We start from the raw sequence: 12,621 nt of genomic DNA, 5'->3' as shown, positions 1-12,621 counted from the left end.
ACATTCCCTACCAACTCTTGGTGGCATGGGCCCAGGCAGCAGGCCCGTTCCACCCACGTGGGCACAAGAGGTCAGGGGCCAGCCGTGGGGCGCTCCGGGAGGGCCGCGAGGTGGCCTGAAATGCCTGAGATCAGTGCCCCCGCCTTCCCCATCCCGCCCCCCACATACACAGAGCTGGGGGGCCAGGGAAGGGGGACACCCGTGCAGCTGGCCACCGGCCTGGCCCTGCTGGGAAAGGAAAAGGGTGTCAGGGTTCCTGTCACTGCAAGGAGTCACTGAAAGCCACCAGGAAGGGCAAGAGGGCTGAGCTCGCTGGCAGAGCTTTGTGCCCACAAAGCAAACAGGAGGGGCCTGGAGGCCACGGCACGCCCACTCCTCCCGGCCACGGCCGATCACTTACAGCTTGGGAAGCAGACCTCCATGAGGACACCAGCAGGCCAGGTGACACACAGCTCCCGGCCCTCCCGGGGCAGGTGGGAGGCCAGGAGCCGGGGCAGACCTGACAGGCACAGGGGGCAAGGGCACGGCTGGCATGGAGCTGGCACAGGAGCAGGAGGGAGGGGGTCCTGAGTTACGCGTCACAGAGGACGGGAGCCCTGCAGGCCGCCGCAGCCCGGGCTCCTTAGGCAGTATCCGCAGCGCCGCAGGCGGGGAGCCTGGAGGCCTGGCGGGGGCTGGCGGGGCTTGCGCCCTCCGCCTCCTCGCCCAGCTTGAAGAACATCTCCTGCTCCCGCCTCTTCTGGTTCAGATCCTCTTCCAGAGCCTGGGGGACAGAAGGGAGGTGGCGGTCAGAGGCACTGGGCTGCAGCGCCCCTGTGGCATGGCCTTCTCTGAAAGCCCCTCCAGGCCCTCAGTGCCTGGTAACTAGGTCGGGCTCCTTCCCCCTCCAGAAGGTTCGTGCCACTCCTCCCTCTGCCCCCAGGCTGTGGGATATGGTTTGGGAAGGGACAGGGGGACCAGATGCACATCTCCTGGCAGAACAGTCAGATGAATCTCAAAAACCTCAAGTTAGAAGATGGAGAGCTGCAGAGCAAGGTGGGCAGAGAGGGCGGCGTCAGGGGGACAGTGTCCGAAGCAGCGCACCCTTCCACAGACGTCCACGGGGCGCTTTCTCACGACACTTTGAGGGTCGGAGTCTAAAGACCTGTGTTAGGAGCCGGGGTCTCTGTGTGGCCGAACCCTCAGCTCTCCCTGGCACCTTGCCTGGACACACTGGACCCGACCGGAAAGACTTGTTAGGGCTTTCTGGTAATCTGCATTCAAGTCACACAGGAAGAGGAGGACAGTGGGAGGAGCACCATGCTGTCGGAGCTCCCAGTTCCTCAGAGGAAACTGGAAGCCCAGATTTTTATGTAAAACCTTCACAAAGGTCGGCCACCTCCAAATAATAAGGTAAGTTACTGCTGCCCAAACGTCACATGTCCCAGGCTGCAGGTATCAGCTGGCGACCTGTGCTCCAGGAATGCTCAGTGAACGGTGACGGATAGTACTCTGGAGCGCAGGGTGGGTCAGTAACTCGCGAGATCCTACAGCCAGGACAGGTCAAGCATCCCTGCTCCAAAAACCCCCAATCCAAAGTCACTCGAGAATTTGCAACTTTTTGGCAGAAATAAAGTTTGCCTTGCTCTGAAAATTCCTTAGTGCCAGATTGGATACCGCAAATGGAAAATTCCACACCTGACCTCACATGATAGATGGGTTACGGTCAAAAGTCTCGTATAAAACTACCCTTCCAGAGTGCGGTAGGGCGCTTGCCTACCATGCAGGAGGTCCTGGGTTCCGTTCTGAGCACTACGAAAAACAAGAACAAAAACAAAAATACCCCCAGATTACTTCTGGGCTCTGTGTGTTAGGTACTCATCAAACATAAATGAACTCTGCGTATCTCGTGTTCAGTCTGGCGTCCTGTCCCCGGCACCTCGTATTATGCACACGTAATATTCCAAAACCTGAAAAAGTCTAAGATACCAAACACTTCTGGCCCTGAGCATCAGACACAGGATCCCCGACGTGTAATGGGGAAGCCAGAATGTCACCCACATTGGCCCGGCTGCAAGGCCTGTGCTCTTGAGCGCTAGTCTGCTCTACCTCCTCTGCACAAGCTCCTGGGCCACGTGGGCCATCTCCTTCCTGTCGTGAGTCACGTGGCAAAGACAGCAGGCTTTGCAGGCCACACGGTCTCTACCACAACTGCCCAACTGCCATTGTGGTGCCAAGACAGGCATGGACAGGGCATAAGTGACTGGCACACCTGTGCTCCAGTAAAACTTCACTTATACAGTTGGTGGGCCCGATGTGGCCCGCAGGCAGCAGCGTGTGAGCACCTGCCTCAGGGAAGCAATACTATCTACATTTTACAACTGAAAAGGCAAGGCCAGGTGTGCGGGCACAAGGCTGTAGCCCCAGCAGCTTGGGAGGCTGAGGCAGGAGGATGCAAGTCAGAGGCCAGCCTCAGCAACTTAGCAAGGCCCTCAGCAACTCGGTGAGACTCCGTCTGGTGTGGAAGTGGCTCAGTGGTTGAGTGGTATGAAAGAAAAGAAAAGGCAAAGTTTTGGGGTGGGGAGGGGAGGCTTGACTTGTCCAAGGCCTCATTCTGAGTTAATAATGATCCAAGCAACATATATTGACCCACACAGGTGTTCTGTACTTAACCGAAGAACGAAATCTGAATTTTTCTAAAAATACTGCACAGTATACAAGCACTTCCTCTGACTCTTACAAGGGAAGGAGATATGGCTGCTGGTTGTGAGGGAGTGTACAAGACCACGTATTCCAGAATGTACCGCGTCACCCTGGGCCGATCCAGCAGCAGTCAAGGGAGCTAACAAGGAGTTCTGCAGAGGCGGCCTCCACAGGCAAAATCCAACGCCACACCCTGACGCACACTTGTGAGGCCCCCCAGAGCCAGGCCCCCCGCAGGATTCCTGGTCTGAGGCAGCCGCTAGGGACGTGCTGTCCATTCTCACTCTCTCAGGACGCGCTGAGAGTGCAGTTGCCCCAGCAAAGTGCGCAGGCGAACGCGGACGTCCCGAGGCCAGGGTCCGCCCTGGTTAGCAGGAACATGACCTAAATGTCCAGCCTCAGACGCCCCAGCAAGCCCGGGCCTACCAGCAGGAAGGCCCATCAGCGGGAAGGGAAGACTTAATTCAAGGACAGGCAAGGCCATTGCACAGCTGAGGTGGACAGCTGCCTCCTGTCAGGCCACAGGTCCAGCAGCGGTAGCGACACGCGACACCTGACGCACCCAGGACATGCCAGCATGGGCTCAGGTGACCCGGCAGCTCCCCCCAGAGTTTAGGAAGGAGGGGGTCCTCTGCCCTACGGTGGGCGGGCGATTTCTTCCTGTGTAAGACTGTACAGAACTGGCATTGCCACTTGGGAGGTCCCTGGTGGCTCATCTTACGTGACAACTTGGCCAGGTCGCGGTCCCAACGGGTGGCCAAACACCAGCCCAGAGGCGCTGGGGAGGCCCATCTCAGTGAGTGACTTAAATATTAGACTTCCAGGAGAGCAGGTTATCTCCCATAACGCGAAGGCTGCATCAGGCCAGCCCAGGCCTGCGGGAAGGCACGGGCTCCCCCGCGGAGCCCAGGGCCCGCCCTTCAGGTCCCAGACTCGCCAGCACCTGCCGTCATGGGAGCCGGTTCTTAAAGCACCATGGCTTGATGCAGGTCCTGACGCACTGACCAGCCAGGACTTCTAGAAAGCACGGCAGAGGAAGAGAAGCAGGAACTTCCACCCCGACAGCACTCTTCCTCAGCCACCATCGTTTCTCACCGTCTCCTCCCTGGCCTTCCCGTGCCTCCAGCTCCTGTGGCCTGGCACCACCGCTGCCACTCGGCTGGGCCTCCCGACCTCCCCGAGGTTCCTCAAACACCCCAGGGCCTTTGCTCCTGCTCCCTCCTGGCTCGAAGTGCTTCCCCCAGGTGTCTCAGAGCCTCTTCCCTCAGAGCTCTGCTCAGGCAAAGGATGGAGATGTCGGTCTCCATCCTCTCTGCGAGGCCTTCCTGCCACAACGTCTGAGGCCACCCATCCTGGCGCCTCCTGCTTCTTCCCCTCTGCAGGCTCGGCTCCCCGAGGCCAGGGCTGCTGTTTCGTTCCCCACAGGATCTCCAGTGCTGGAAACAGTGCGGGGCCCTTAGGTCGGCCCAGGAAGAGTTTGCTGCATGAACACAAGCAGAGGAAGAATGACCAAGCTATGACCGCAGACCGTGGGCAGGGGCATGGCCGGGGGAGTCACCGCACAGTCTCAGCAGGGGCTGCCGGCAAAGGCCTGTGGGTACAGAATTCCTGGCAAAAGGGCAGGGTCTGGCGGCCCAGCAGAGGAGGGAGGCATGCACGGTGCTGGGAGCTATTCGGGTTCTGAAATTTGCTCCGAGTAGGGATGAGACTCAGGCGGTGATGCAAGGGCAGCGGTTCTCAAAGTGTGGTCCACGGACCGCTGGGGAGCCCCTTCACGGGTGGGGACTGTGAGTCAGGTCAGAACTCCCAACGGGAAGGCGTAATTTGCCCTTTTCATGGTTTTCACTTTTGTCCAAATGGGGCAAAAGCAGCAATGGGTAAAACCTCCGGAGCCTGAGGAGGAGGCGACACAACGGGAGCCACCACCAGGCACTCGGGGCCAGCACGGGCGAGGCCCGGCTCCTCCCAACACTGGGGAAAAGAAAAGGCCAACATCACGGAAATCGTGCTGAGGAAGCAACGGGAAATGCCCACCTTCGAGGACGTATTCTTCAGTGTCCCTGTGACAAAAGGGGAAGTAACAGAACAGGTCCCCAGAGGGGACCCGGTAAAGCCGTGTGGGCTGAGGTGGCCCATCTACTCTGCCGTGGACATGATCTTCATCTTAAAAATGACTAACTGTGGATATGTAGCATGCACTTCCTTGAAAAGGAACAGAGTAATCACTTCCAGGAAAAGAACTGTGATCGATCTGAGCAATCGAGCAAAATCCAGAACTCTGGAAACCCGCATCCGCCATCCTGACCTTGGCAGCAACTCAGCACTTAAAGATTATTCCGATGAGGTCAGCCGTGATATTGACGGATGTGACTTTTTTCTGTACCGGGGATTGAACCAGGAGCGCTTAACCACTGAGCCACATCCCCAGCCCTTTTCTGTATTTTATAGTTAATACGGAGCCTCACTCAGTTGCTTAGGGCCTCTCTAAGTTGCTGAGACTAGCTTTGAACTTGCGATGCTCCTGCCTCAGCCTCCTGAGCCACCGGGATTACAGGCGTGTGCCACTGTGTCCAGCTTGGACGTGACTGTTTTACATTGGCCAATGAAGCGTGTCAACACTGAAAGGTCTGCACAACTCTGTCCGCCAATATGTTCAAAATGACCAATGGGTGACGTTGTCAGGCGGCCAGGGCACAGTTCTGGCCACAGTGCAAGACAGACCAGTGGGTTTTAATATAAGAGAGGGTGGAAAGACCCCTGACGGCAGGTTCCACGCCCTGACCACTCTTCAGAGCCCCCTCGGGCTGGCGCTAGTCAGTGGCACAGCACAGGCAAGAGTCAGGCTCCTGGCTGCGTGCCCAGCAACACGCACGCATGCGCACGCACACACACATGCACGTGCACACACATGCAAGAAAGAAAAGACTGGTGTTCTGGTGTTTTATCAAAGACTATACATAATTATCTGAAAAGCTATTGAAACAATCCTCCCTTTCCAAACACGAATCTGCGTGAAGCCAGATTTTCTTCATGAACATTGACCACGATAACGTATCTCCACGTGCTGCGTGCCAGGAAGAGCTGGCCATCTGCTTTCAACCAGAGAGCAAACAGACTTGTTGGATGCACAACAAAGCCAACCTCTCTAATCTAGATGGGAAAATGTGATCATTTTCACCAATACGTATTATTTATGTAAATATGTAGCATTTTATTGTTATTTGTGAGTCATAAATTTTTAAATTCTCAGCTAAAATAGTAAATATCCATAAATATAAGCCCAAAGCTCTCTGGAGTTCTGAACTACTTTAATTTTTTCACTTTTGGTACTGGTGATGGGTACTCAACCACTGAGCCACATCCCCAGCCCTTTATATATTTTATTTTGAGACAGGGTCTTACTAAATTGCTTAGGGCCCTGCTAAGTTGCAGAGGCTGGCTTGGAGCTTGCGATCCTCCTGCCTCAGCCTCCTAAGAAGCTGGGATCCCAGGCGAGTGCCACTGTGCCTGGATAACGTGTGAAGCGTCAACAAGTCCCGGGACCAGAAGGCTCGAGAGCAACTGTTCCCACGGTTGGGTGCCAGAGGGCCACAGAGGCAGGAGGTGGGGTGGCCAGGGCGGCATCGGGGGGCAGTTTGGGTAAACCAGGTGGGAAGCAATGAGGCTCAAGAGCAAGGGACACACAGGGGAGGGCAGAGGGATGGAGCTAAGTGGCTGAAGCGAGGGCGGGGCGGGGAGGAGAGAATGTCACTCAGGCCGGTTGCCGAGCATCCAGGAAGACAGAGGTGGCCTTTACAGGCCTGGAAGGCAGGAGGAAAACGGGTTCCTGGGAGAAGTGATAGTCATGTTTGGGACCTGCCTCCCTGGGGCCAGTGGGAGTCTTGAGTGGGGTTGCTCAGGAGACGGGGTCAACGTGCTGTACAGGCCACCCAGGCAGAAGGCGGAGCATGGGGACCAGGCGCGGAGGGTGCGGATGGAGCGAAGGGAATGAACAAACTCAGGCAGGGAGAAGGTGCAGACCCAGCCGGGGGGAGAACAGAGCCTTGGGGTCAGGTACAGGGGCTGGCTAGCGAGGCATAGAGGGTCCCCCAGCAGAGAGGACAGCAGAGCCGCCTGGGGGGACAGGGCAGGACAGCAAGGGCATGATGGACGGAGTTGGCTGCCACCAGGAGGTCAAGCCAAATAAGTCACGCCCTGGGACGGAGCCAGCAGGATTCAGTTATGGACCTTGCCAGGAGCAGCGGCCGTGGGCTGGGAAACAAGCGGAGGTAAAGAGACTGGGACATGGCTGGCTGCTCAGGGCGGCCGCAGTGCGGGAGGATGGCTTGAGGGACGCCGCCTAGCACGTGGGGCCCGGGACTCTATCCCCAGACACAAAGTCAACAAATGAAAGTGCACAGCCACAGGAGGCCGGGTCTTCTGGATGTCGAGCAGGAGGCAGGATTCCGCGAGCGACTCCTGGGACCCCAGAGCCCGCCATTCTGCCCCTCTGAGTGTGGGAACCTAGGAGACCTCGCCGCTCCTTGCGAGGACAGGGACACCCCACGAGCCTAGGCCCATCATATGGCCCCCATTTTCTTCTAATTTTGTTTTGCTTTGTTTTGGGGCACTAAGGATAGCACCCAGGACCTCGCAGGTGCCAGGTCAGTGCTGGGTCACTGAGCCTGGCAATGGAGGGCCGTGAACAAGGAGTGCGAGCGTCCGGAGAGCAGAGCAGGCCCGGGCATTGGCCAGCAGGCCCACAGGAACCTCAGGCCTGGGGTCTGTCAAGCTGGAGCGATGCCTGCCCAGGGCCAGCGGGTAAGAGCCCACCCAGGGGACCCCTGGGCTACAGCCTTCCCAGGCCCTGAGCAGACGCCACGAGGGTGCCAGCCTTCTGGCCCACGTCCCCATGCAGCAATATGGGCCGTTAGCGACACGGCCGAGGGGGTGGCCCTTGGCCTTAGCAGTGGGGACTGAGTGCACAGCATGACGGTGCAGGCAGGAGCTCTACTGCGAGCTCACCTGCAGCCAGGCCTTGGCTCCCTGTTCCGCACACCCCAGAACTGATCCAGAGTGGCCCGGCTGGTGCGGGTTCCCACCTGGCAGAGGCCCACAGGCTGGGCTCTGCACACACGGCAGGGGTCCTTCAGCCTGTGGGACAGAGCTAAGCGGAGGCGTCTGTCCCCCACTCTGGGGACGCCATACAGCAAGTCTACCAAGAGGAGATGGAAGCTGCCCTTGGCAGATGCCTGTGGCCAGCTGGGCGCAGAGCCCACCTGCACCCTCTGGCCAGGCCTGTTACCTTTTTGCGTGGCCTCAGCTTGTCCCGCCACTCCTTCAGGTGCTGGTTGTGGCTCTCATCCAGGGCCTTCAGCTTCTGGGCTTCATGCTCCACCAAGAGGTGACACTTCTCATTCTGGAACAATCGCCAGGCAGAACAGGTGTGAGCGTCAGAAGGAAGAGGCAGGGAACTGAGGCACACAGTGCTGCAGGCTGGTGGACCCCAGCGCCACTTGCTTATTACTTCTTTTCATTTTTCATCTTGAGGCAGGGTCTTGCTAAGTTGCCCAGCTGGCCTTGAACTTGAGATTCTGCTGCCTCAACATCCTGGGTAGCTGCGATTACAGGCATGTACCCCTGAGCCTGGCCTTATCCAGGATTTGAAGTATCTGCCCGAAAAGTGCCCCACAGCGCCCACTTCCTTCCTGTCCTTGATTATAAACCTCACTTATATGCAACTCAGTAAGAGGAAATGCACACACACCAAGAGGCACCTGGAGGAACATTCCAGAACATTAATGGTAATAGCTCTCATGAGCTGTGCTCTGGAATGTGCGGCAACATTGAAGATTTGTTCTGTGAGCTTTTTCATCCCCTGAGTTTTAAAAAACGGACACTTATTTTAATAAAACAACAAAACTATTAGCCCTAAACATGGTGTATCCCCTAATCCAACCCCATGGAAGCCCAGTAGGAACGTTTGGATACACCTCCTGTCGGGCTCTGTCCCCTGTGTGTGGCTCACCCTGCATGTACGATTCTGAGGCCCCACCCCCTCCATGCTCCACACTGTGATACAAACACCTCTGCAAAGTATTGTGCATGGTATTTTTAATGCCTGGAACGTCTCACAATATGTGTTTATCAAATTTTCTTAAAATTCCCATATTTTGAGCCACTTGGGTGGCGTCTGAATTTCAGTGTTATGAAGAACGCCCTGTTGAACATCTGTGCTACAGACTGAGCTGTGTTCCCCTCAAATTCATGTTGAAGCCCCAGCTCTGAGGTAGTGGGATCTAGAAAGGAGGCCTCTGAGAGGCCACGAGGGTGAGATGGGGTCAGGAAGTGGCCCTAGTGACAGGTGTGCCTCACAGGAAGGGAGACCAGGGAGCTTGCCAGTCAGGTGCTTATGCGCCTCTCCCCTGCCCTCTTCTTCACCCTCCCTCTGTGGCATCTGAGGACACAGTGAGAAAGTCACCTACAGGCCAAGAAGGCCCTCACCAACACCTGACCATGTAGGTACCCCCAGCTTATACTTTCAGTCTTCAGAACTATGAGAAAAACTCCATTTCTTTCTTTCCTTCCTTCCTTTCTTTATAAAAAAGTGTGTGTGTGTGTGTGTGTGTGTGTGTGTGTGTGTGTGTGTGTGTGCGCATGGGACCAGCGCCTTGCTCATGGCAGGTCAACGCTCTACCCTGACCCACACCTCCAGCCCCGATTTCCAGGGTTTAAACCACGATCAGTGGTGCTTTCTTTTTCTTAAGAGCCAGGGCCTCGCCACGTTGCCAGGCTCGGTTGCCAGTGCAGAGGCGGTCACAGGACGAACCACCACCGACGTGCAGTGCAGACCCTGACTGGCCTAGCCCCTGAGGTCCCGAGATGGCGCCTCCTCCTAGCTCAGCTCCCAAGGGCTGGGCGCGCAGGCGCACGCCCCCTCGCCTGGCCATGCAGACAGCGGGCCAGGCGAGTGCTGGCCACTCAGCCCCAGCCCAGCCCTCGCTATGGTACATTTTTCGGCAGACTAAAACAATCTCTGCGTGTAAAAATATACTTACAGAAATTACATAATCATCTTAATTACATCATGAATTGTGATGTAGATATGATTTATGGAAGATTCCTGCATTTCCTCAGGAGAGAGTTCTGGCAAGGGACGAGGGCCGCAGACCTGGCTGAGGCTCTTCCAAACTCCCCTATGCTCCATTTTCTATTTTAATTTTTTTACACTGAGGATTGAACCCCAGAAGCTCTTTAACATGGAGCCCATTTTACTTTTTATTTGGAGATGGGTTCTGAGCTGCTCAGGCCTGGCTGTGCTGCCGAGCCTGGCACGTGCCGCGCCTCAGGCTCCCTCACTCTTTCTGAGCTGAGTTTTCTGCTTTTCAGTTTTTCCAAGGAATCTCTCTCATCAGCAAAAGTGGCGAGTCCCTGTTCGTTCTCTGCAGAATCAGTCTTGCTACGAGGCGCTCATCAAGCAGGGAGAACCCTGTGCCGATCCCACAACCAACTGGGTGGAGAAGCGGAACCCTCGGGGCTCTTCGGGTGGGCTTCAGGCTAACGGTCTGCGGGAGCGTAGGAGCTGGGTGGTTAGAAATAGTCCCAGCAGCCCCCTGGCCCACGGCGCTCAGCACTTTACAGGGTTCCTTCAGTTAGCTCCTAGCGCACCCCATGAGGCAGGGAGGGTAACGGGGTGCAGGAACGTGACTGGCTTCACTAAACCTCACGGATGGCAGTGGCAGAGCCCCTGCTGAGCAGGCTCCAGTGCCTGTGATGCTTCCTCTCCAGAAACTGCCAGATCAGCCCAACAGCCTGAGCCACGTCCTGAGGTCCACGGCTCTCAGGTGCGGCAATGCCTCACTGCACCACAAGGGGGCTAAGAACCGGCTGGTGGCACCAGGAACCGCCAGGGTTCTGGGAACTGGATGTCAGCTCAAGCCATCAGCAGGTTCTGATCAGGAACCTCTTCCTGGCTTGCAGAGGACCCTGAGGCGTGGGGCGAACCGGGGCCAGGAGACCTGAGGAGGCCAGGGACTGCCACAGGAAAAGAAGTCAGTGGATGCGTCCTTCCCGGCAGACACAGGGATGACCGAGAAACGAGCGGCCCGCTCACGGCCAGGCCCTAGCCAGGCCCCCGGCTCCATCTGCTTCACGAAGCCAGAGCCTGGCCATGCGGCAGGGGAAGGGCCGGCCCACCTGCAGCTGCTGCAGCTCGCTCATGTTGCCCTCGCACTGTGCCAGCATGTCCCGCATCTGGTTCTCGTGCTTGTACAGCTGCTGCAGCCGCTCCGACTTCTGCCTCTTCTCCTCCTGCTGCGAGAACTGTGGGGGCAGGGGGGGGGCAGCCTCAGGGCCACAGCACCTCGCTGTGCCCTGACCGAGTGGAGACCCAGCCTCCGCCCTCGGGGGCCCCCAGCTGGTGGGACCTGACACTGCCGCATGACCCACTCCAGGGCAGTGCGCGCGGCACAGGACTGGCGGCTCCTGCTGACAAGAGGAAGGCTCGTGGAAGAAGCCGGAGGCAGGTGGTGGCAGCCCACAGCTGCCTCTGTCCAGCAGGCTGATTCACCAGGGGATGAAGGAAGCTTCCAGGCCATGGCTGTGCCCCATGTGCCCTCCCAAGGCCTGGTGCACACTTATACAATGCCCCAGATGCTTCAGGACCAGGCCCTGCCCGGCCTGGGCGGCTGCAGCCCACCTGCTTGATCTTGTCGCGCTGCTCGGCGGCACTGCCCTGGCCGTTGATGTGCAGGCTCTTCTTGTACATGGCCATGCGTGTCTTGCCCTCACTGCGCTGGATCTTGGGCAGCCGAGCCTTCTCCTGCTGCTGCCGCGCCTTCAGCTGCTCCAGCATGCGCTGGTTGTAGCGCTGCATCTGCTCCCGCTCCTGAGGGGACGCCCGGGGGTGAGGTCAGCCACCAGGCCCACCTGGGAAGCCCAGACCACCTGGCCAGGATGCTCGGCACAGCAGGTCTGGGCCGGCTCACCTCTGTTAATGGCATTTCCGGCGCCGACCCTGCCTGACTTCCAGTTCTTTCACTTTGTGGTGGTGGGAAACTACCTGCATTCGGCAGAAGCTGCACTTTGCATTTTGATCTTTTCTGGCCTGGTGACATGCAGCCTGTCACGCTCAGGATGCTGTGCCACGTCACTTAGCCATAGCTGCCTGGCAGCCATAAGGTCTGAAGGAGAAACGACCCTACCATGTGCTACTGTCAGTAAGCTGGGAGGTCAGGAGGTCAGGTGTGTGAAACGCACGTCCCGCTTGTTTCCGGCTTGCGATGGGCGTGTGGGAAGTAACCGGGGCAGGGGCGGAGCGTCTGCGTTGCTGAGAGCCCTGGATTCCTGCCGTCCAGGTGCCCTCCCAGCTAAGTGACGATGTGCCAGCATCGCTTCATGTTTCAGAGCAAGGCGCAACCCAGAGGGGACAGCGCACCATTACTGATGACACTACACGGACATCATTCATTCACTGAGCAGTACTGGGGCCGGACCCAGGGGTTTCTGCCACGGGGCAACATTCCCAGCCCTTTCATTTCTTATCTGAAGGCAGAGTCTTGCTAAGTTGCCCAGGCTGGCCTTGAAACTCGATCCTCCTGCCTTAGCCTTTGGAGTCGCTGGGATTACAGGCATGTGCCACCACACCACGACTAAATTCATATTTTAAAAGCCTGAATGATAATTTTGAATTTTCTCCTTCCCCTAAAAACCCATTTGCATTTCAAAACTCTGTGTGGGCATTGCCTCCTTCAGGAGGCCTCCGTGGCAGCACGCTGACTTCCCTCTGCCCTCAGGTAAGGAACCGGAATTACCGGCAACTGCGTGCACCCAGACCTTGGTTTATCTGACACTGTCCCGACAATGGGGACTGAACCAAGAAGACAGCACAGACGCAGAAAGCGCTCCGGCCACATAGAGCAGGGGCCCTTGCCAGGGCTGGGGGGCTCAGGGAAGGCTTCC

At 57.4% G+C, this 12,621-nt stretch overlaps 1 protein-coding gene across 1 annotated transcript in view; it reads right to left on the bottom strand.

Annotated features, from left to right (window-relative positions):
* Window positions 1–342: 342 nt before the first annotated feature.
* Window positions 343–12,621, bottom strand: part of STK10 (serine/threonine kinase 10) — a 105,526-nt gene continuing 93,247 nt past the window's right edge. The window contains exons 16-19 of the mRNA XM_079145438.1: window positions 11,360–11,548; window positions 10,858–10,983; window positions 7,967–8,080; window positions 343–763 (exon numbers count right to left, since the gene is read on the bottom strand). Of these exons, the coding sequence (XP_079001564.1) occupies window positions 623–763; window positions 7,967–8,080; window positions 10,858–10,983; window positions 11,360–11,548 (570 nt within the window). The 3' untranslated portion in view covers window positions 343–622. The remainder of the gene's footprint in view (window positions 764–7,966; window positions 8,081–10,857; window positions 10,984–11,359; window positions 11,549–12,621) is intronic.

Source organism: Sciurus vulgaris (genome assembly GCF_902686455.1).
Source record: "Sciurus vulgaris genome assembly, chromosome: 6".
Lineage (NCBI taxonomy): Eukaryota > Metazoa > Chordata > Mammalia > Rodentia > Sciuridae > Sciurus > Sciurus vulgaris.
This window is presented reverse-complemented; position numbering and strand designations above follow the sequence as displayed.